The 22,468-nt window shown below is 39.3% G+C and overlaps 1 protein-coding gene across 1 annotated transcript in view; it reads left to right on the forward strand.

Annotated features, from left to right (window-relative positions):
• The window catches only part of EPHA10 (EPH receptor A10), a 615,889-nt gene that overhangs the window by 315,811 nt on the left and 277,610 nt on the right, over window positions 1–22,468 (forward strand). Inside the window, exon 5 of the mRNA XM_075853250.1 lies at window positions 1,625–1,960. Within this exon, the coding sequence (XP_075709365.1) occupies window positions 1,625–1,960 (336 nt within the window). The remainder of the gene's footprint in view (window positions 1–1,624; window positions 1,961–22,468) is intronic.

Raw genomic sequence — 22,468 nt, forward strand, 5'->3', positions numbered from 1 at the left:
TCCCCCACCCATCATGAGAACAAGTGTTTTTAAACCCCCAGATTCTCCTCACTGACCCCCACAATGAGGAGCTTGAATGGTGCGGCAGTCGAGCATGTGCCCGCCGCTCCATTTACTGACTATGAGAATGACGGAAAGAGCCGAGCGCTGTACTCGGCTGTTTCCGTCATTCCCATAGACAATGAATGGAGTGCCAGTGCGCAAGCTTGACCACAGCTCCATTTAATGTCCACCTCACTGCGGTCGAGCAATAAGGAGGATCTGGGAGTTCAGGACCCTCATTCTCATGATTGGTGGGGGTTACAGCGGTGGGGCCCCTGGCGATAAACAAATTGGTGATAATTTATTATTTTCTGTGAAACCTCTTTAAAAAAAACTGTGGGTGGCAGTCAACCAACCCACTGTATACCAGTTTATCTGGCATTTGCCAGAACTGCCAGATGGCCAGTCCGGCCCTGCATGTAACTTGGGTGACTGGTAATCAGCATCAGTGTTTGCCTGCCATCTCTCCTATTCTGGCTCATTTCCTTTTTGTGCCTGCTTCTGGCCTCACTTGCATATAAGAAGTCATTCATTTGGGGGTGTCCAACTACAGATTCACACTGTGGGGCATCTGTGAAACTGTACGGGGGCATCTGAGGCACACCACTTATAGCTTCCACTTAGACAGTTGGTAGCGGACTTTACCTTTTTCTTAAATGTTGGATAGTATGAAAAACGAATGCATGAAATGGGGAGCACACTCATGAATTTTTGCTCTGGGCTCATCTATGTGTTAAAAGGATCCTGGTTGTGATGTGCAAATGTAATTTTCCTATCCAGGAGTAAACACAGTGAGGCATCATGCACACAACCGTTTCCACTTTGCGGACCGCAAAACACGGATCCTAGTGGCTGTCGAGTGCTGTTTGTTTTTTTGTGGACCCAAACACTAGAATGCGTGAGACGGACCGCAAATACAGACAAGAATAGTAGCTGTTTTGTAATTTGTGGAACGGACACAAGGATCCGCAAAAAAATGGATGTGTGCATGGCCCATCAGAAATGAATAGTATAGTATTCTATCTGCAAAAAAACGGATAGGACACTAACGAAAGCAACGGTCGTGTGCATTAGCCCTTATGCAGTTTCCTACTGCCTTGCATGTTATTAGCTGAATGTTTGTAAAGGAAATCACTCGAATAACACTTTAGCGTAATCTTAAAATGTTGTTTTGTAAGGTGGTTTAGCAATAATCTTATTTAATATGGTCCTTATGGAATGAAAAAACAATTTCTTTATTTTAACTATAGACAGAGACTTACATGTTGACATAATCTATGTTTTTATTCATTATTCACATCCATTTAGATATAATTGGGAAAAAATATTATGAGAATGGGAAATAAGAGGGTGTAGGTTGAAAATTGATGTTGTCATAGGGAAAGGGAAATGATACTGAAAATGCAATCAATTATCTGTTATATTAAACTAAATACTACACCAAATACATATCTATTGACTAGTTTATAATAAAATGTTCAGTTAGTGAATTTAAATAAATAATCTTGAAATTAGAATGAACACATCTTTCATATATGTTTTTCTGTAGGCACAGGCCTAATTTGCCTATTTCTTCTTCTAGGACCCCCTTCTGCACCAAAAGACCTGATTTATATCATGAAACAAACAACACTGGTCTTAGAATGGAATGCGCCGCTGGATACGGGAGGCAGGGGTGATCTGACCTACAATGTCTTCTGTGACCGTTGCTCTATTGCCTTTCAGCAGTGTGAGCCTTGTGGAAGCAGCATTGGTTATGTCCCTCAACAGATTGGATTAGTGGAACGGACAGTCACATTGGTCAACCTGTTGCCTCATATGAATTACACCATCCGGGTGGTATCTGTGAATGGAGTTTCTGATTTTAGTATGTACGCCAAGCAGTTTGCTGAAATGAACATCTGCACAAACAATGCAGGTACTGTAGAAATTATATCTTCAACTTCAAATTTCTGTTTGCAAATTTAATTTCCAGTATTTATTTTGCTTCTATAGTTGAATAATGCACTTTAAAACAACAAAGAAAATATGGGCAGCACTCCAGATTGTGTATAAATAAAGTGGTGTGTTTTATTCACAATCTGGAGTGCTGCGTCTTTATTTTTTTTTATCTTGCATCCATGCGCTCATAACCTGGCAGTATTTATTTGCACCCAATAAATTAGAATATCATCCAAAAGTTAATTTATTTCAGTAATACAATTCAAAGATATTCAAGCATTATTTTCTTTTAATGTTGATGTTTATGGCTAACAGTTAATAAAAACCGAAAATTTAGTATCTCAGAAATTTAGAATATTAAATAAGCCCAATTCCAAAAATGATTTTTAATACCAAAATGTTGTTCTACTGATAAGTATGTACAGTATATGCACTCAATGCTTGGTCGGGACTCCTTTTACATGAATTACTGCATCAATGCGGCGTGGCATGGAGGCGATCAGCCTGTGGCACTGCTGAGGTGTTATGGAAGCCCAGGTTGCTTTGATAGCGGCCTTCAGCTCGTCTGCATTGTTGGGTCACTGGTGTCTCATCTTTCTCTTGATAATACACTACAGATTCTCTATGGGGTTTAGGTCAGGCGTGTTTACTGGCCAATCAAGTGCAGTGATACTGTGGTTATTAAACCTGGTATTGGTACTTTTGGGAGTGTGGGCAGGAGCCAAGTCCTGCTGGAAAATGAAATCAGCATCTCTATAAAGCTTGTCAGCAGAGGGAAGCATGAAGTGCTCTAAAATTTCCTGGTAGGCAGCTGCGTTGACTCTGGACTCGATATAACAAGTTGGACTAACACCCGCAGTTGACATGGCTCCCCAAACCATCACTGACTGTGGATAATTCACACTGGACCGCAAGCAACTTGGATTGAGTGCCTCTCCACTCTTCCACCAGACTCTGGGACCTTGATTTCCAAATGAAATGCAAAATTTACTTTCATCTGAAAACAGAACTTTGGACCACTGAGCAACAGACCAGTCCTATTTCTCCTTAGCCCAGGTAAGACGCTTCTGACGTTGTCTCAAGGAATGCGACAGTTGTAGCCCACGTCCTAGATAAGTCTCTGTGTGTGGCTCTTGAAGCACTGACTCCAGCCGCAGTACACTCGTTGTGAATTTCCCCCAGATTCTTGAGTGACCTTTTCTTGACAATCCTGTCAAGGCTGCAGTTATCCCTGTTGCTTGTGCACCTTTTTCTACCACACCTTTTCCTTCCTCTCAACTTTCCATTAATATGCTTGGATACAGCACTCTGTGAACAGCCAGCTTCTTTAGCAATGTCCTTTTGTGGCTTACCCTCCTTATGGAGGGTGTCAATGACTGTCTTCTGGACAACTGTCAAGTCAGCAGTCTTCCCCATGATTGTATAGCCTACTGAACCAGACTGTTGGACCATTTAAAGGCTTAGGAAACCTTTGCAGGTGTTGTATGTTGATTAGCTGATTAGAGTGTGACACCATGAGTCTACAGTCTTCAAATTTTACCCAATATTCTAATTTTCTGAGAGACTAAATTTGGGGTTTTCATTAACTGTTAGCTATAATCATCAACATTACAAGAAAAAAAATGCTGGAAATAGATCACTCTGTATGTAATGAATTTATATAATATTTGAGTTTCACTTTATGAATTGAATTACTGAAATTAACTTTTTGATGACATTCTAATTCATTAAGAAGGACTAGTATATATATTTATTTATTTTTATAAATATAAGGCAATTTTATTTTGATCTATGGGACAGCAGCTATTATAACTTGACATAGCTGGCAATATTCCGCCATTTATTTATATGTAGATTAATTTATAAGTATCAGTTATAAAATTCCTACTGTAACAAATAAAATTAGTATACTCAAATTAGAATGAGAAATTTTTTTCAGGCACAGAGGATTCCCCAAGGCCAGTCTAAAAAGCGGAAAGAGGGCCCCATAGCAAAAAAATCTAAATGATATCCAACTCAAAGTTCTGCTTAATGCTTTCAACGCTTCCTTTCTTTATACCAGGATAAGAGGTTAAGCACAGTTATCATACATATCTGGAGTGGTGGTCATGGATTACACCAACAGAATGCTAGCCCTTACTTACCTTCCCGTTATTGTAAAGACCATTTACTTTTTGCTTGCGCAAGCCACTACATACCAACATGCCCATATAGAATAAATAATAAACAAGCTACATTAATATAAAATAACAAATGCCTATATATAGAAAATTAACCAAAACGACCATTAAATTAAAGGGGTTATCTGACAGCAGGTAAAAAAAAATCAAAAAACTCCACCCAACACCTAGAACAGTGACCGACACTGTAATTAAAATATTTCCAGTGTAAAAACTAAATCTAAATGTTCCTACCACTAGTTCCTACCATTAGATCCATATCGCTGCTTATACGCTGTAAGACTTCCTGGTACTAGGCGGGACAGCACGCTGTTCATGCGATGTTTTCATACATTTTTTATGATGCTTTGCTGTCCCCTCTGCACAGATATCGCCGCCCTCCAAATCCCTGTGCCCGTCCTCCAGTATTATTCCGCCCCTAGGCCGCCTACAGTTTCCCATATCAGTTTTCCACTTTGCTTCCTCTACTAATCAAATAGGCCATGCGCAGGCGCAATGCTATATTAATGTAGGGACTAAGTTAGTAAATTAATGTCATCAGCACCAGGCCCTTGCGATCACATGTTGAATGATGTGGCGACACTGAGTGAAGTAGGAAGAACTTCAAGGTCAACTGTAGCGGTGTCGGTGCATAATCAAGAATCAGAAAGTTACAGGATAAACGGATCACATGACCACTGTAGCGACTGGCATTGTCATACAAATATGCAAAAGCAAGTATATTGAGAAAAGTATTTATATGTAGTGAAGAACTTTTATTAGAATCTGTTTATGTTGTCTGGATAACTCCTTTAAATAATATTGTTCGTCTTCTTGAAGAATTCATCCTTAGAGCAAAGTATTTTTCTCATATCTGTAAATATATATAAAAAATTAAAACCACACAAACAAACCAAATACTTCTGTGGGTAGATGATGCTACTCTAAAGGCTAATCTGTGCCTTTCACTACATAGAACTAGACCAGTACAATAAAGTTAGAAAAAAGTTGAGAGCAGTACAGTACATGTAATACGAGTAGACAGCAGTACAGCACATATAGTACAGATAGAGAGCAGTACAGTACATTTAGTACAAGAAGACAGCAGTACAGTACATGTAGTACAGGTAGAGATCAGTAAAGTACATGTAATACAGGCAGATAGCAGTACAGTACATATAGTACAGATAGAGAGCAGTATAGTAGATATAGTACAGGTAGAGAGCAGTAAAATACATGTAGTAGTGGTAGAGAGCAGTAAAGTACATGTAGTACAGGTAGAGAGCAGTACAGTACATGTAGTATAGGTAGAGAGCAGTACAGTATATGTAGTATAGGTAGAGTGCAGTATAGTAGATGTAGTACAGGTAGAGAGCAGTAAAAAACATGTAGTTCAGGCAGAGAGCAGTACAGTACATTTAGTATAGGTAGAGAGCAGTATAGCACATGTAGAACAGGTAGAGAGCAGTACAGTACATGTAGTACAGGTAGAGAGCAGTACAGTACATGTAGTACAGGTAGAGAGCAGTACAGTATATGTAGCTTAGGTAGACAGCAGTACGGTAAATGTAGTACAAGTAAAGAGCAGTATAGCACATGTAGTACATGTAGAGAGCAGTACAGTACATGTAGTACAGGTAGAGAGCAGTACAGTACATGTAGTACAGGTAGAGAGCAGTACAGTACATGTAGCACAGGTAGAGAGCAGTACAGTACATGTAGTACAGGTGGAGAGCAGTACAGTACATGTAGTACAGGTAGGGAGCAGTACAGTACATATAAAATAGGTAGAGAGCAGTATAGTAGATGTAGTACAGGTAGAGAGCAGTAAAACACATGTTGTACAGGTAGAGAGCAGTATAGTAGATGTAGTACAGGTAGAGAGAAGTACAGTACATGTAGTACAGGTAGAGAGCAGTACAGTACATGTAGTACAGGTAGAGAGCAGTACAGTACATGTAGTACAGGTAGAGAGCAGTAAAACACATGTTGTACAGGTAGAGAGCAGTATAGTAGATGTAGTACAGGTAGAGAGAAGTACAGTACATGTATTACAGGTAGAGAGCAGTATAGTAGATGTAGTACAGGTAGAGAGCAGTACAGTACATGTAGTACAGGTAGAGAGCAGTACAGTACATGTAGTTCAGATAGAGACCAGTATAGTAGATGCAGTACAGGTAGAGAGCAGTATAGTACATGTAGTACAGGTAGAGAGCAGTACAGTACATGTAGTACAGATGGAGAGCAGTAAAACACATGTAGTACAGGTAGGGAGCAGTAAAGCACATGTAGTACAGGTAGAGAGCAGTATAGTACATGTAGTACAGGTAGAGAGCAGTACAGCACATGTAGTACAGGTAGAGAGCAGTACAATACATGTCGTACAGGTAGAGATCAGTATAGCACATGTAGTACAGGTAGAGAGCAGTATAGTACATGTAGTACAGGTAGAGACCAGTATAGTAGATGTAGTACAGGTAGAGAGCAGTACAGTACATGCAGTACAGATGGAGAGCAGTAAAACACATGTAGTACAGGTAGTGAGCAGTACAGTACATGTAGTACAGGCAGAGAGCAGTACAGTACATGTAGTACAGGCAGGGAGCAGTAAAGCACATGTAGTACAGGTAGAGAGCAGTATAGTACATGTAGTACAGGTAGAGACCAGTATAGTACATGTAGTACAGGTAGAGAGCAGTACAGTACATGTAGTACAGGTAGAGAGCTGTACAGTACATGTTGTACAGGTAGAGAGTAGTATAGTACATGTAGTACAGGTAGAGAGCAGTACAGTACATGTAGCACAGATAAAGAGCAGTACAGTACATGTTATACAGGTAGATACCATTATAGTGCATGTAGTGCAGGTAGAGAGAGGTAGAGTACATGTACAGGTGTAGCCATCTTTATATTGAATTTTAACACATTTAATACATTGTCAGGAAACAAACTAATTTTTAAATGACTTTTCAATGGCTTTTGTTGTGTGATATCACACTGAAGCAAGTTATTAGAGTCAATATAAACTTGACTACATCTGTAGTACAGGTAAGTAGCAGTACAGGACAGATAGCACAGGTGGAGAGCAGTACAGTACATGTAGTACAGGTAGATAGAATTACAGTGCATGTTGTACAGATAAAGACCAGTACCATACATATAGTACAGGGTGAAATCCTTATAGTACATATAGAGCAGGTAGAAAATAGTGCAGTATACGTAGTACAGGTAGATAGCAGTAAAGTTCATGTAGTACAGGTAGATAGCAATGAAATACAAGTTGCACAGGTATAGACCAGTACCATACACATATTACACGTAGAAAACTGTACAGTACATAAAGTACAGGTAGAGAACAGTATTGTATATGTTATACAGGTAGATAGCAGTTCAGTACATGTAGTACAGGTAGAGAACAATAAAGTTCAAGTAGTACACGTAGATAGCTGTAAAGTTTATGTATTAAAGGTAATAGCAATACAATACATGTAGTACAGGTAGAAAGTGGTACAGTAAATAAAGTACAGGTAGAGAACAGTACAGTAAATAGGAAGAACTTCAAGGTCACGTGTAGCGGTATCGGCACATAATCAAGAGACAGTAAGTCACAGGATAAACGAATTATGTGACTTCTGTAGCGAATGGCGTTATCATACAAACATGCAAAAGCAAGTATATTGAGCAAAGTATTTATATGTAGTGAAGAACTGTTTTAGAGTCTGTTTATGTTGTCTGGATAACCCCTTTAAATAATATTTTCCTCTTCTTGAAGAATTCATCCATAGAGCAAAGTCTTTTTCTCATATCTTTAAATATGAGAACTATAAATATATCTGAAATACAAGTTGTACAGGTATAGACCAGAACCATACTCATATTACACTTAGAAAACTGTACAGTACTTAAACTACAGCTAGAGAACAGTATAGTATATGTTATACAGGTAGATAGCAGTTCAGTACATGTAGTACAGGTAGAGAACAATAAAGTTCAAGTAGTACAGGTAGAGAGCAGTAACGTTTATGTATTAAAGGTAGATAGCAATAAAATACACGTAGTACAGGTAGAAAGTCATACAGTACATAAGGTACAGGTAGAGAACAGTACAGTAAATAGAGTAAAGGTAGAGAGCAGTACAGTACATGTAGTACAGGTAGAGAGCAATACAGTACATGTAATACAGGTAGAGAGCAGTACAGTACATGTAATACAGGTAGAGAGCAGTGCAGCACATGTAATACAGGTAGAGAGCAGTATAGTACATGTAATACAGGTAGATAGCAGTACAGTACATTTAGTACAGGTATAAAGTCTTACAGTTCATGAAGTACAGGTAGAGAGCAGTACAGTACATAGAGTACAGGTAGAGAGCAGTATAGTACATGTAGTACAGATAGGGAGCAGTACAGTACATAGAGTAAAGGTAGAGAACAGTACAGTACATGTAGTGCAGGTAGATACTAGTACAGTACATGCTATACAGGTAGAAAGTAGTACAGATTATGTAGTGCAGATCGAGTAGTCCTATACATATGTAGATAGTATTACAATACATATAGTCTAGGTAGATAGTAATACATTACATGTAGTACAGGTAGAGAACAGAACAGTACATGTAGTAAATGAAGAGAGCAGTACAGTACATAAAGCACAGGTAGATAGCAAGATACCAGAGGCAGCACAGGTAGATAGCTGTACAGTACATAAAGCACAGGTAGATAGCAAGACAGTGCAGGCAGCACAGGTAGATAGTTGTACAGTACATATAGTACAGGTAGATAGCAAGACAGCACAGGTAGCATAGGTAGATGGCTGTTCAGTACATATAGTACCGGTAGATAGCAAGACAGCACAGGCAGCACAGGTAGATAGCTGTACAGTACATATAGTACAGGTAGATAGCAAGACAGCATAGGTAGATGGCTGTACAGTACATATAGGACATGTAGATAGCAAGACAGCACAGGTAGATAGCTATACAGTACATATAGTACATGTAGATAGCAAGACAGCACAGGTAGCACATGTAGATAGCTGTACAGTACATATAGTACAGGTAGATAGCAAGACAGCACAGGCAGCACAGGTACATAGCTGTACAGTACATAAAGCACAGGTAGATAGCAAGACAGCACAGGCAGCACAGATAGATTGTTGTACAGTACATATAGTACAGGTAGATAGCAAGACAGCACAGGTAGCATAGGTAGAAGGCTGTACAGTACATATAGTACCGGTAGATAGCAAGACAGCACAGGTAGCACAGGTCGATAGCTATTCAGTACATATAGTACAGGTAGATAGCAAGACAGCACAGGCAGCACAGGTAGATAGCTGTACAGTACATATAGTACAGGTAGATAGCAAGACAGCACAGGTAGATAGCTGTACAGTACAAATAGTACATATAGATAGCAAGACAGCACAGGGAGCACATGTAGATAGCTGTACAGTACATATAGTACAGGGAGATAGCAAGACAGCACAGGTGGAGAGCAGTACAGTACATGAGTTACAGGTAGATAGCAGTACAATACACGTAGCACAGTACTATTCTGCAGAGAGGCATTACTTGCCCCCAATGTGGTGCACGGATTCGTAAGTAATTTACTAGTGAAAAAACAAGCATTGGAGTGCATGTCGTGTATTTACATACCAGTTATTTATTGTATACCTTGGCCTATAAAGCCTGAATCTCATAAAAAGTAAACAAACTATGGTTTTAACCCTTTGCCCCTCCATGCAATCTGGGTCCTAATGACCATGCAATTTTTTTTAGTTTTTCCATCGTCACATTCAAGAGCTATAACTTTTTTATTTTCACGTGGACATGGCTATATGAGGACTTGTTTTTTGCGGGATGAGTTGTATTTTTCAGTGGCACCGTTTTGGCGTATATAGAGTTTTTTTTATTAACTTTTATTAACTTTTTTTGGGGGGATATAAAAAAACAGCAATTTATCCATTGTTCTATGCATTTTACATTTACGCCATTTACTCTGCAGAGTACATTTTTGGCTACTTTTATTCAATGGATCGGTACGGTTTCTTTATGTTTTACTAGTTTTGCAGGATAAAAACACTTTTGAACTAAAATAATATTATTATTATTTATTTTGCATCGCTGCTTTCCAGAAGCCATAACTTTTTTATTTTTCTGTCAATAGCGCCATAGGATGGCTTGTTTTTTGCAGGACTTCATTTCTACCATTTTGGGAAACATGGGACTTATTGATTAACCTTTATTATTCATTTTTTTAGGTGGAGGATATTAAAAATATCAATTTTGATGTTGTTTTTGTTGTTTGTTTTTTTTACGGCGTTCACCTTGCAGTTTAAATAATATGCTAACTTTAGTTTTTGGGTCATTACGATTGCGGGGATACCATATATGTGTCGTTTTTATTTTATTTTTATTTATTTATTTTTACACTTTTACTAAATAAAACCATTTTTTTTATTGTGTACCTTTTTATTAATTATTATTTCACATTTTATATTTTCAGTCCCACTAGGGGACTTCACTTTGCGATCTTTAGATCGCAGATATAATGCTTTCGTATACTTTGTATACCAAAGCATTATTGCCTGTCAGTATAAAACTGACAGATATCCTGCATCTGGCACGTCCTAATAGGTATATAGCCAGGGCAGACCTGGGGGATTTGTTAAGCCCCCGGCTGCCATGGCACCCCATCAGATGCCCGCAATTGAATTTGCGGGCCGCCGATGGGTGACAGAGAGAGCTTCCTCCCTCTGTAAACAACTCAAATGCAGCGGTCGCTAATGACCGTGGCATTTGAGGGGTTAAACGGCCGCAATCGAAGTAAACTTCGATCGCTACTGTTGGAGCAGGAGCCCGGCTGTCATTAGACAGCCGAGTCCCGGATCCAGCCTGCACGGGACATCGATGCAGGTTGTTGATTAGGCTGTCGTGAAAAGGCGACGGCCTATAATAAAGCCTCGTAATGACCGCTGTGAAAAGGCGTCATTAAGGGGTTAAAATGTACAATTGTCTTGTTTTATTCTCTTTAACCAGTGATTATTTTAGGCATATGGCTACTTTATTTTTTAAATTGCTGGTAGAATACATTTAGCCTTCTTAATACATATATACATGTGGTATATTGTGTGAATATTGAAGTATGACATAATACAATTATATATGTGTGCTATTAACAATTACTATTAACCGAACAATTTAATTCTGGAGGGTGATGCTCTCATCGTCCATATAAAAATATGTTTTACAAGAAATACTACCTATATGTTAAGGGCTTGTCGTGGATTTGTAAAAAAAATTATAATAATCTTTATATTCAGAAACAGTGTCACATCTGTCTATGGCCTGGTCTGGTATTGCAGCTCAGCCCCATCGACTTGAATGTGGATTGACGACAATACCAGATACAGTACACGGACAGTTTTTCCGCTGTTTCTAATCCTTGACAACCCCTTTAATGAGTTCTGATGTATTATATTGTATAAGAGGAGACAAGGTGAGTGTTATACAATTATGCACTCGTAAATGGCTTTATTTGAAATTTTGCTCTTATGACCAAGAAATAAAGTCACCTTTATAGTACAATGTAAATGACTTTAGAGGTCACCTTGATGTTTTATGACACATTTAAGTGTATTTAGCCGGCAACCATAGTGGTTTATTTTTGTCATTATAATATACTGTATAATACATGTAGATGACGTTTTACCACCTAGACCTTTCCAAACATTGTGTCTAAATGGCATAAATAAATAAATAAATAATGTATGAGCCATTATCTAAAACATTCCCACATTTACTATCTTTTATCCTCTTGTCATAATGAAACATGAGGAGAACATTTCATCTTTCAAAATACAGTAGAAGAGGGTGCTAAGTGCTCCTCTAAAAAAGAGCTTTGATTGAACGCTTTCCCTTGATTGATTTTGTAATTAATGTTTATAGCCACAATTGGTTTAGATAAGCCCATTAAAAGTAGTAAATTAATGCCTTTTTTATCATCTTGGTCAATAGTCACCATCTGCTTAATCGTTCTTGATTACTATTATTATTGTCATAGCATTTAATGTAATTAAATCCTTGGAATAGCCAGCATCAGAGTGACATTCACTTCCCGCTATTGAGATGCAGTTGTAAACAGCCTCACTTAGAATTATGGATTGCTTAGGAGCCCTTTTATTGAGTAACAAATATTATCAGCAGTGAGAATGTATGATGTAGTATTAAATGTCTTACTCAGTTACACTACTAGTTGCTAGGTCTTCGGAGTCGTGTGCATGGAGGCTGTATTGCGACACACAGTTCCATATTGTATTCTCCCCTACAAGCATTTCTAGAAGGTATGTCTCTGTAAAATTACATCTGATGGAACATAGCTCGGACTCGGCAATGACAATGGCAGTTGAGTATGAACATGTCTCATAAAGAGGCATTACTCCTGGGCTCTAATGTAATTTCTGTGGCAAAGGGGCCTTAGGATCCCGTCAGGTTTCAGGGCCTGGGTGTGATTGTTACCGCTGCACCCGCTATATCTAAGCTCCTGATCTCATATACTGTACCATACAACAGCATGTTCCAGTATGAAATGTGGTTTTGCAAATAGTAGAAACTAAACACCAGAAGTGACACAGTATAAGATGTAATGCGCGCAGCCATATTACAGATCTGTATTGTATGAATGTATTGTATGGTGCACATAGACTGCTGATTCTGTATGAACCCATGAGAAAAACTTGGTGGCATTTTCCACCTCTGTGAACCTTTTTAATCTAATGTCCACTAAGTTACATAGTTACATAGTAAGGTTGAAAAAAAGGCACATGTCCATCAAGTTCAACCAAGGGATGGGAAAAGGGAAGGGATGAAACAAAAATTCTACACATTGACAAAGGAGCTGATATTTTTTAGTTCTAGGAAATTACCTTTTTAAAGCCATCTACTGTCCCTGCTGTGACCAGCTCCTGCGGTAGGCTATTCCATAGATTGACAGTACTCACAGTAAAGAAGGCTTGTCGCCTCTGCAGGTTGAACCTTTTTTTTTTCCAGACGGAGAAAGTGCATCCTTGTTTTTTGAGAGGGTTTTACAAGGAACAGGATTTCACCATATTTTTTGTATGTGTCATTAATATATTTATATAAGTAAATTATGTCCCCCCTTAGTCGTCTCTTTTCAAGGCTAAATAGGTTTAATTCTTTTACTCTTTCCTTATAACTTAGATTCTCCATGCCCCTTATTAGCTTCGTTGCTCTTCTTTGTATTTTTTCCAACTCCAGGGCATCCTTTCTATGAACTGGAGGCCAGAACCGAACTGAAAATTCTAGATGAGGCCTCACTAATGCTGTGTAAAGTGGTAATATTATCCCCTTCCTGCACCTTGGCGTAAATGCACGTCCAGGTGAGCAGTAACTTTGCGTACCTGGGCGTGCAGATACGTCCGCGCTTTAACAGTTAACCGCCGCGCGGCGCTACACCGCAGCGGCGGTTAACTGTGCAGGGTGTCTGCCCTGCTCTCCCCATTGCCGATCAGCAGCCTGTCGCCGCTGAAATTGGCAATTAACCCCTTCGATGCGGTGGTCGATTGCGATCACCACATCAAAGAGGTTTACAGCGGATCGGCAGCCCCCCACATGTATTTGCGGGGGCTGGCGATCCTTATCATGGCAACCATGGGCCAGACAATGACCTCCGGGTTGCCATGTACGGAAGCCTCGGAGAAGCAGCCTCCGGCCGGTCCTCCGATGCTTCCTGTCAGTGTGACAGTTATGTCACAATGACAGTTAGAGTACATTACACTACGTGTGTAGTGTAATGTACTCTAGCAGCGATCAAAGCTGCAAGTCTAAGTGTCCCCTAGTGGGACAAGTAAAAAAAGTAAAAAAAAGATAATAAAAATGTTTTTAAAAAGTGTAAAAATAAAAGTTAGAAGTGACATAAACAAAGAATGCTTTTTTTCCTATAATAAGTCTTTTATTATAGAAAAAAAATGAACACGTTAAAAAAAGTACACATATTTGGTATCACCGCGTTCATAACGACCCCAACTATAAAACTGTAATATTATTTTTCCCGCACGGTGAACACCGCAAAAAAAATAAACGAAAGACAGTGCCCAAATCACAATTTTTTGGTTACCAACCCTCCCAAAATATACAATAAAAAGTGATCAAAAAGTCGCATGTACGCCAAAATTGTACCGATACAAACTACATCCCGTCCCGCAAAAAACAAGCCCTTACACCGCTTTTTTGACTGAAAAATAAAAAAGTTATGGCTCTCAGAATAGGGTGACACCAAAAATTATTTATTTTATAAATAAGTGATTTTATTGCACAAATGCTGCAAAACATAAAAAAATTATATACATCTGGTATCGCCGTAATCGTATCGACCCGCAGAATAAAGTAAAATGGTCATTTATAGCCCAGGGTGAAGGCCATAAAAAAACGAATAAAAAACATTGTCAGAATTGATGGTTTTTGGTCACCTTGCTTGCCAAAAAATGGAATAAAACGTGATCAAAAAAATTTCTGATACCCCAAAATGGTACCAATGAAAACTACAGATTGTCCCACAAAGAATAAACCCTCACGCAGCTCCGGTGGAGAAAAAATAAAACAGTTCTGGCTCCCAGAATATGGCAATGCAAAATGTGCAGAGTGTCCAAAATTGAGCGCTATTTATCAGTGCGACACCGGCCACATATCTGCGGATTATTATTTATTTACTGCATTATTATACCCACTTATTATACCCTGATGTACCCCGCACAGATAACATATGCCCCCACATTATAAACTGAAACACCAGTAAAACCCGAAACAGAACAACTACCAAGCTACATCTGCGCCCCAAAAGCCAAATGGCGTCCCTCCCTTCTGAGCCCTGCAGCGTGCCTAAACACCAGTTTATGTCCACAGATATGGCATTGCCATACCCGGGAGAACCCGGTTAATATTTTATGAGGTGGCACAAACTGGGCATAACATGTAGCGCACTAAAATGGCATATGAGTGGAAAATTGTAATTTTCACTCTGCACCATGCGCTGCGCATTAACCCCTTCGCGCACCACAACATAGCATGTCTTAGTATGGGGGGTGATGTATGGAGCGTCTCACGTGAAAAATAAAGAATTTAAAATGGCAAAATCGCTGTTTTCTTGGTCCCCTTGGCTCTACCTAAAAATGTAATAAAAAGTGCTCAAAAAGTTGTATGTACCAAAAAATGGTACCAATAAAAACGACCGCTCGTCCCTCAATAAATAAGCCCTCACACCGCTCTATTGACTGAAAAATAAAAAAGTTGTGGCTCTTGGAACGCGGGGAGGAAAAAACTAAAAAGGAAAATAAAAAAATGGATCAGTCCAGAAAGGGTTAATTACTTTCTAATGAAAAACCATTTATGACCACACGTGGGGTATTGCCGTACTCGGAAGAAATTGCTTTACAAATGTTGGGCAGCTTTTACCCCCTTTATCCTTTGTGAAATTGAAAAAATGCAACATTTTAGTGGAAGAAATGTTGATATTCATTTGCACGGCCTAATTCTAATAAATCCTGCAAAAGACATGTGGGGTCTAAATGCCCACTATATCCCTAGATAGATTCTTAAAGTGGTTCTAATTTCCACTTTTGGGGGGTTTCCACTGTTTTGGTCCCTCGGGGGCTTTGCAAATGCGACATGGCACCCAAAAACCATTTCAGCTAAATTTGAGCTCCAAAAGCCAAATAGCGCTCCTTCCCTTCTAAGCCTTGCTGTGGGTCCAGAAAGCAGTTTATTACCACATATGGCATATTTCCGTAATCGGGAGAAATTGTTTTACAAATGTTGGGGTGCTTTTTCTCCTTTATTCCTTGTAAAAATTAAAAATGGCTACCTTTTTCAGAAAAAAAGTCAATTTTTACCTTTACAGAATAATTCCAATGAATTCAGCAAAACAACCGTGGGGTCAAAATGCTAACTTTACCCCTATAAAAATTCCTTGATGAGTGTAGTTTCCAAAATGGGGTCATTTTCCGGGGGTTTCCCATATTTTGTTCCCTCGAGTGCATTTCAAACGCGACACGGCACTGAAAACTATTCCAGCAAAAACAGAATTTCAAAATCCAAATGGTGCTCCTTCCCTTCTAAGTCCTGCTGTGGGTCCAAACAGCAGTTTATTACCACATATGGGGTATTGCTATAATCAGGAGAATTTGCTTTACATATGTTGGGGTGTTTTTTCTCTTTTATTCCTTGAAAAAATAAAAAATGTCTATGTTTTTTTCAGAAAAAAAGTAGATTTTCATCTTCACAAACTAATTCAAATAAATTTAGCAAAAAATCTGTGGGTTCAAAATGCTAACTATACCCCTATATAAATTCCCTGAGGGGTGTAGTTTCCAAAATGAGGTCACTTTTGGGGGTCTTTATTGTTTTGGCCCCACAAGACCTCTTCAAACCTGACATGGTACCTAAAATATATGCTAAAAAAAAGGAGGCCCAAAAATCCACTAGGTGCTCCTTTGCTTCTGAGGCCTGTATTTCAGTAAATTAGCGCACTAGGGCCACATGTGGGGTATTTCTAAAAACTGCAGAATCTGGGCAATAAATATTGAGTTGCATTTCTTGGGTAAAACCTTCTGTGGTATAGATTTTTTTTTATTACAAATTAATTTTGTAAAAAAAAAATGAAATTTGTAACTTTCACATCTACTTTGCTTTAATTCCTGTGAAACGCGTAAAGGGTTAATACACTTTCTGAATGCTGTTTTGAATACTTTGAGGGGTGCAGTTTTCAAAATGCTGTGATTTATGGGGACTTTCTAATATATAAGGCCCTCAAAGCCACTTCAGAACTGAATTGGTCCTTGTAAAAATCGCCTTTTGAAATTTCCTTGAAAATATGAGAAATCGCTGCTAAAGTTCTAAGTCTTGTAACGTCCTAGAAAAATAAAAGAATGTTCAAAAAACGATGCCAAACTAAAGTAGACATATGAGAAATGTTAACTAGTAACTATTTTGTGTGGTATTACTATCTGTCTTACAAGCAGATACGTTTAAATTTCGAAAAATGCTAATTTTTGCAAATTTTCTCCAAATCTTGGTGTTTTTTACAAATAAATATTGAATTTATCAACCAAATTTTTTCACTAACATAAAGTACAATATGTCACGAGAAAACAATCTCAGAATCGCTTGCATAGGTAAAGCATTCCGGAGTTATTACGACATAAAGTGACACATGTCAGATTTGAAAAATCGGCTTTGTGCTGAAGGGGTTAAATCCCTGTCCCGTGAGTCCATACCTCTTTTAATACATGACAATATCTTGCTGGCCCTTGAAGCAGCTGATTGACATTGCATGATGTTATTTAGTTTATGATTTACAAGTACACCCATATCCTTCTCAGCAAGTGACTCCCACAGTGTAGCTCACCGTAGGACATATAATGCATGCAGGTTGTTCGTACCCAGGTGAATAACTTTACATTTATCTACATTAAACTTCATTTGCCAAGTAGATGCCCAAACACTTAGTGTCCAAATCAGCTTGCAATTAAGGAACATCTTCCATAGACTGAACATTACTACATAGCTTGGTGTCATCTGCAAAAATATAAATAGTGCTATTAATCCCATCCTCCATATCATTAATAAATACATTTAATAATAGTGGTCCCAGCACTGAACCCTGGGGTACACCACTTATAACCGGGGACCATTCAGAGTAGGAATCATTTACCACAACTCTCTGGATACGGTCCTTGAGCCAATTCTCAATCCAATTACAAACTATACTTTCTAAACCTATAGACTTTAATTTACCCATTAGGCATCTATGAGGGACAGTGTCAATGCAGTGGAGGATTGGCCATGTAGTTTGCAGAGAATTTTCCCAGTGGGCTGGCCGTTCCACTGCGCAGGGGCCGCTCTCCTGTACAGTAAGTAGGTACTGAACAAGGAGAGGGATGGGCAGGGGGGCAGTGAGGCCTGTAATAGCTGTGTAATGTAATGTACGATGTTCTTCTGAACAGGCAGAGCATGTGTGCTCCGGGCGACTGCATTATACATCACATGTGACATCATATAATGCAGCCGGCCACACTCTGCCTGTGAAGAGAACACCGTGTTCAGCCCCAGATATTTAGATAACAGACAGGCGGGGAGGAAGAGAGGGCTGGGGAGGAGCAGTCATGCACACAGCTCTCCTCCTGCCTGCAACGTGTGACCCTCCACGGAGCTGAGGACCGGTAAGTATAGCTGTAATGTTCTGAGCAAGTAGGGGGAACTGTAAGTGTTGTGTGTGTGGGGTGGATATTCTTTATAAATCGTTTTTGTGGGGAGAGGGGACTTTACTGTAAATGTTATATGTGGGGGGAGGGGATTATGTATAATCGTTTTTGTGGGGAGGGGGGACTTGTCTGTAAATGCTATGTGTGTGCGTGGGGGATTCTTTTATAAATCGTTTTTGTGTAGGAGGGGGGACTTGACTGTAAATATTATGTTTGGGGGAGGGAATTCTGTATTTTTGTGGGGAGGGAGGATTTTACTGTAAATGCTATGTGTTGGGGGAGGGGAACTTATTAATACATTGTTTTTTGTCGGGATGGGGATGAGCGATATGTGTGTGGGGACTTATTTAGCATCTATTCACAGGTTATCGTATTTTTTGCAGCGATTTTCACAAAACTGTGGCCAATGACATAGTTCTAAAGCAACTGCCAAAAAACCGCTGGAAAAAAACGTAAGAGACCCTTATAGTTCATTTGTTTGGGCTTTTTATGTAAATTTTATGTGTGGAAGATTTTTATTTCTAGTTTTTGTGTGGGGAAGGGAGGCGTGAATATTTTGTTCCCTTAGAGTATATTTACACATAGCGGTTGAGGTGCAGTTAAAAAAACCGCATACGTTTTTTCTACAATTTGTCGTAGTTTTGGGATGTAGTAATTGGCCACAGTTTTCATAGGTAAAACATATCAAATAAATGTGTTTTACCTGGAAAAAAAATTGGCGACCATTTAACGCATTGCAAAACTGCAGTAAAACTGCATGGTTTTTTTCAAATGCGGTTTTCAACCACACCTCAACCGCTACATGTGAATATACCTTAAGGCTTTATGTGATAGATTACAGATGGATTCTGCATGTCACAGACATGCAGGACCCGTTGTTACTGAACCCTTTAGGTCCGCGACACTGACGGATTCAGTGAATAGTTTTTACAAAGTTACACCAAACACACATCCACCTTTTTTTTATTAAAAAATAAAATAAAACATAGCCTTTAATGTAACATCTGGCTGCGCCATAAAAACGCCATTCAAAGCACATCAAAACACTGTGGGAAATCAGCCTTAGCCCCCCCCCCCCCCACACGAGCGCGTTTGGTCTGTGATATATGGTCCGTATGTCAGCCGCATTTACCGGACCGAACACACTGCAGGGAGCCGCGCTCCAAGCATCATAATTAACTATGATGCTAGGTGTCACTGCCTCGCTGTGGGAAAACTGTCCCGTACTGTAATCATGTTTTCAGTACAGGACAGTAGTTCCACGGGGAGGCAGGGACTCCTACCGTCATAGATAACTATGATGCTAGGAGCCCGGCACCCTGCAGTGTGTTCGGTCTGGGAAATGCGGCTGACATATGGACCGTATATGACGTGTGACTCTGGCCATAGGAAAATGCTATGTATCAGGGGAAAATTCTGTGTCGGTAGTAGTTGGGCTATAAAGCTTTTGTGTATCATAGAATTTGCAAATGCCCATATATTGACATGAAAAAGGTTATAATGTAATGAGTGCACTTCGATACCGATACTTTGTGTAGTATTGCAATTCTCGATACCAAAATTATACTTTGCCAACAATAAGGGCCTGTTCACATCAGCGTTGGCTTTCCTTTCAGGGGTTCCGTCAGAGGTTTCCGTCGTAAAACCCCGCAACGGAAAGTCAAACGGAAACCATAGCTTCTGTTTGCATCACCATTGATATCAGTGGTGACGGAAAAATGTCTAGTGGTTTCCATTTGTCAAGCTGTGGTTTCTGTTTGACTTTCCGTTGTGGGGTTCCACGACGGAAACCTCAGATAGAATCCCTGAACGGAAAGCCAACGCTGATGTGAACCGGCCCTAATAAGAAAAAAAAGTTCTTCCATTTTCTGATGTGAGGCATGAGGTGTGATGAATTTGGAACCTCAATGTGCCTCACATAAATAGTAAGTAACCCCATCATGTTCCTCACAGTCATAATGGATAACATTGGGTTATTGTGTGAGGTACATGATGGGGCTAATTACAATTAATGTGAGGCACATGAAGGTCCAAAATTCATAACTTCTCGTGCCTCACATTAATAAGTGAAATAAAGCAGTTTTTATTTTATTTTATAACAGCATAAATATCATAAATTACGCTATAAATTAGTTATTAAGGTCATGATGATATCGAATATGTATATATTTTATGTATTGAGACTTATTTTAATGTTTATTGTAAAAAATGTGTGTCTTTTTTTTATTTAACATTACCTTATTTTTTTTTTACTTTTTTATTTTTAAACTTTAATATACTGACATATTTCTATATACTGATAGTACACAGGCAGTTGTTAGGCCATATCTAAGTATGCCCTAACAACAGGACATATGGTCAGACAGCCCTTGGGTCCTTCAATGGCCCCTGGGCTGTTTTCCCATATATGGTATGTCCCTAGTTCTTTAAAATTATTCTTAAGGCTCCTCCCTCCACCTACCATGTATTCTGTCGTTGGTACCCACATGGACCACGACAGCTGGATCATCACCAGCCCCACCCAGTAATTTATCCACCCGTTCCACCACATGCTGAGCCATATGATGAAATATTATGCAGGGCTATAATTTATATAGTTCTTTATCACAACAGCTACATAAATTTACTGACATAAATTTAGAGATATAGATGTACTCAAAAACACACACAAAGCCTGGCCACTTACTGAAACAGGAGCAGGTTAAAACACCACCTCCTAACAGAACACAGACAGGCCACAATTGCTACATAGAGGGAGATTTCACAGGTGCAGATACTGATAAAAAAGCCACCCACACGCCTCCTATTCATGAGGTGGGTGGCTGCCTAGTATAAACATTGTATTTATAAAAAACTGTTACCAGCAGAAAAATTTCTTATAATTCAACTGCCAATGACTAAAAAAATTATTAAATAAATAAACAAATTTTATTGTGCTTCTATAAAGCAAAAAGACCGACTACACTGAATGATTAAAATAAGTAACATCACCTCCGTTTGAGGTATGAAAGAGCTGTGCACATTAGACCATGTATATATGTATTGTATTCAATAGTGCTCGCGGCTGCAGACCAACAAGTCAAACAGATGACACATGTGAAGAGCAACGGAGGTACATATTAGATTAAAATGTTGAAGTGTCAGAGCCCCCCCCCGACATGTTTCGCTGTGCTAGACAGTGTCCTCAGGGGTTCAGGGGCTTAATGACAGCGCGCCGGGAAAACTGTGCTGTATTAAGCTGTCCGGAAGGGACAGTTGAAAATCAGGTCAACCAATCACATGTCGCTACTCGGCCGAGCCCCTGGGGCTCGTTGCTCTTCACATGTGTCATCTGTTTGACTCGTTGGTCTACAGCCGCGAGCACTATTGAATACAATACATATATACATGGTCTAATGTGCACAGCTCTTTCATACCTGAAACGGAGGTGATGTTACTTATTTTAATCATTCAGTGTAGTCAGTCTTTTTGCTTTATAGAAGCACAATAAAATTTGTTTATTTATTTAATCATTTATTTAGTCATTGGCAGTTGGATTAAAAGGAATTTTTCTGCTGGTAACAGTTTTTTGTAAATACATTGTCCTTAATTCCTACCAACTGCTGGGGTCTTTTTTCCTTTCATGTAGTATAAACATTGCACACAGATAAGGCTTCTATAAGTATGCCAGTCACATGGTTGTGCGCAGTGTGCCATGCTGGCTTACAACCTATTAGTTACTCCCATCCTATCCCATCAGATGGGCTGCCCAGCACATATCAGACGCGCTGCAGCAAGCGCTGACATACAATTCTCCCCCAGCATTAACAAAGCCTGGCTGCATCCTGAAAAAATATACAAGAGGTATTAGTTGATATTTTGGCAAAAATACGCAAGCTCGCAACCCATGTCAAGGGTCCTCACCGTCTTGCGAGTCCCTACACTAAACCACTTCACTTGCCGCACATAAAATCATCACAACAGCTAAAGGGCAATGAATTTACTCAAAAACACACACAAAGCATGGCCACTTACTGAAACAGGAGCAGGTTAAAACACCACCTCCCAGC

This window comes from Rhinoderma darwinii, chromosome 2 (genome assembly GCF_050947455.1).
Source record: "Rhinoderma darwinii isolate aRhiDar2 chromosome 2, aRhiDar2.hap1, whole genome shotgun sequence".
NCBI lineage: Eukaryota > Metazoa > Chordata > Amphibia > Anura > Rhinodermatidae > Rhinoderma > Rhinoderma darwinii.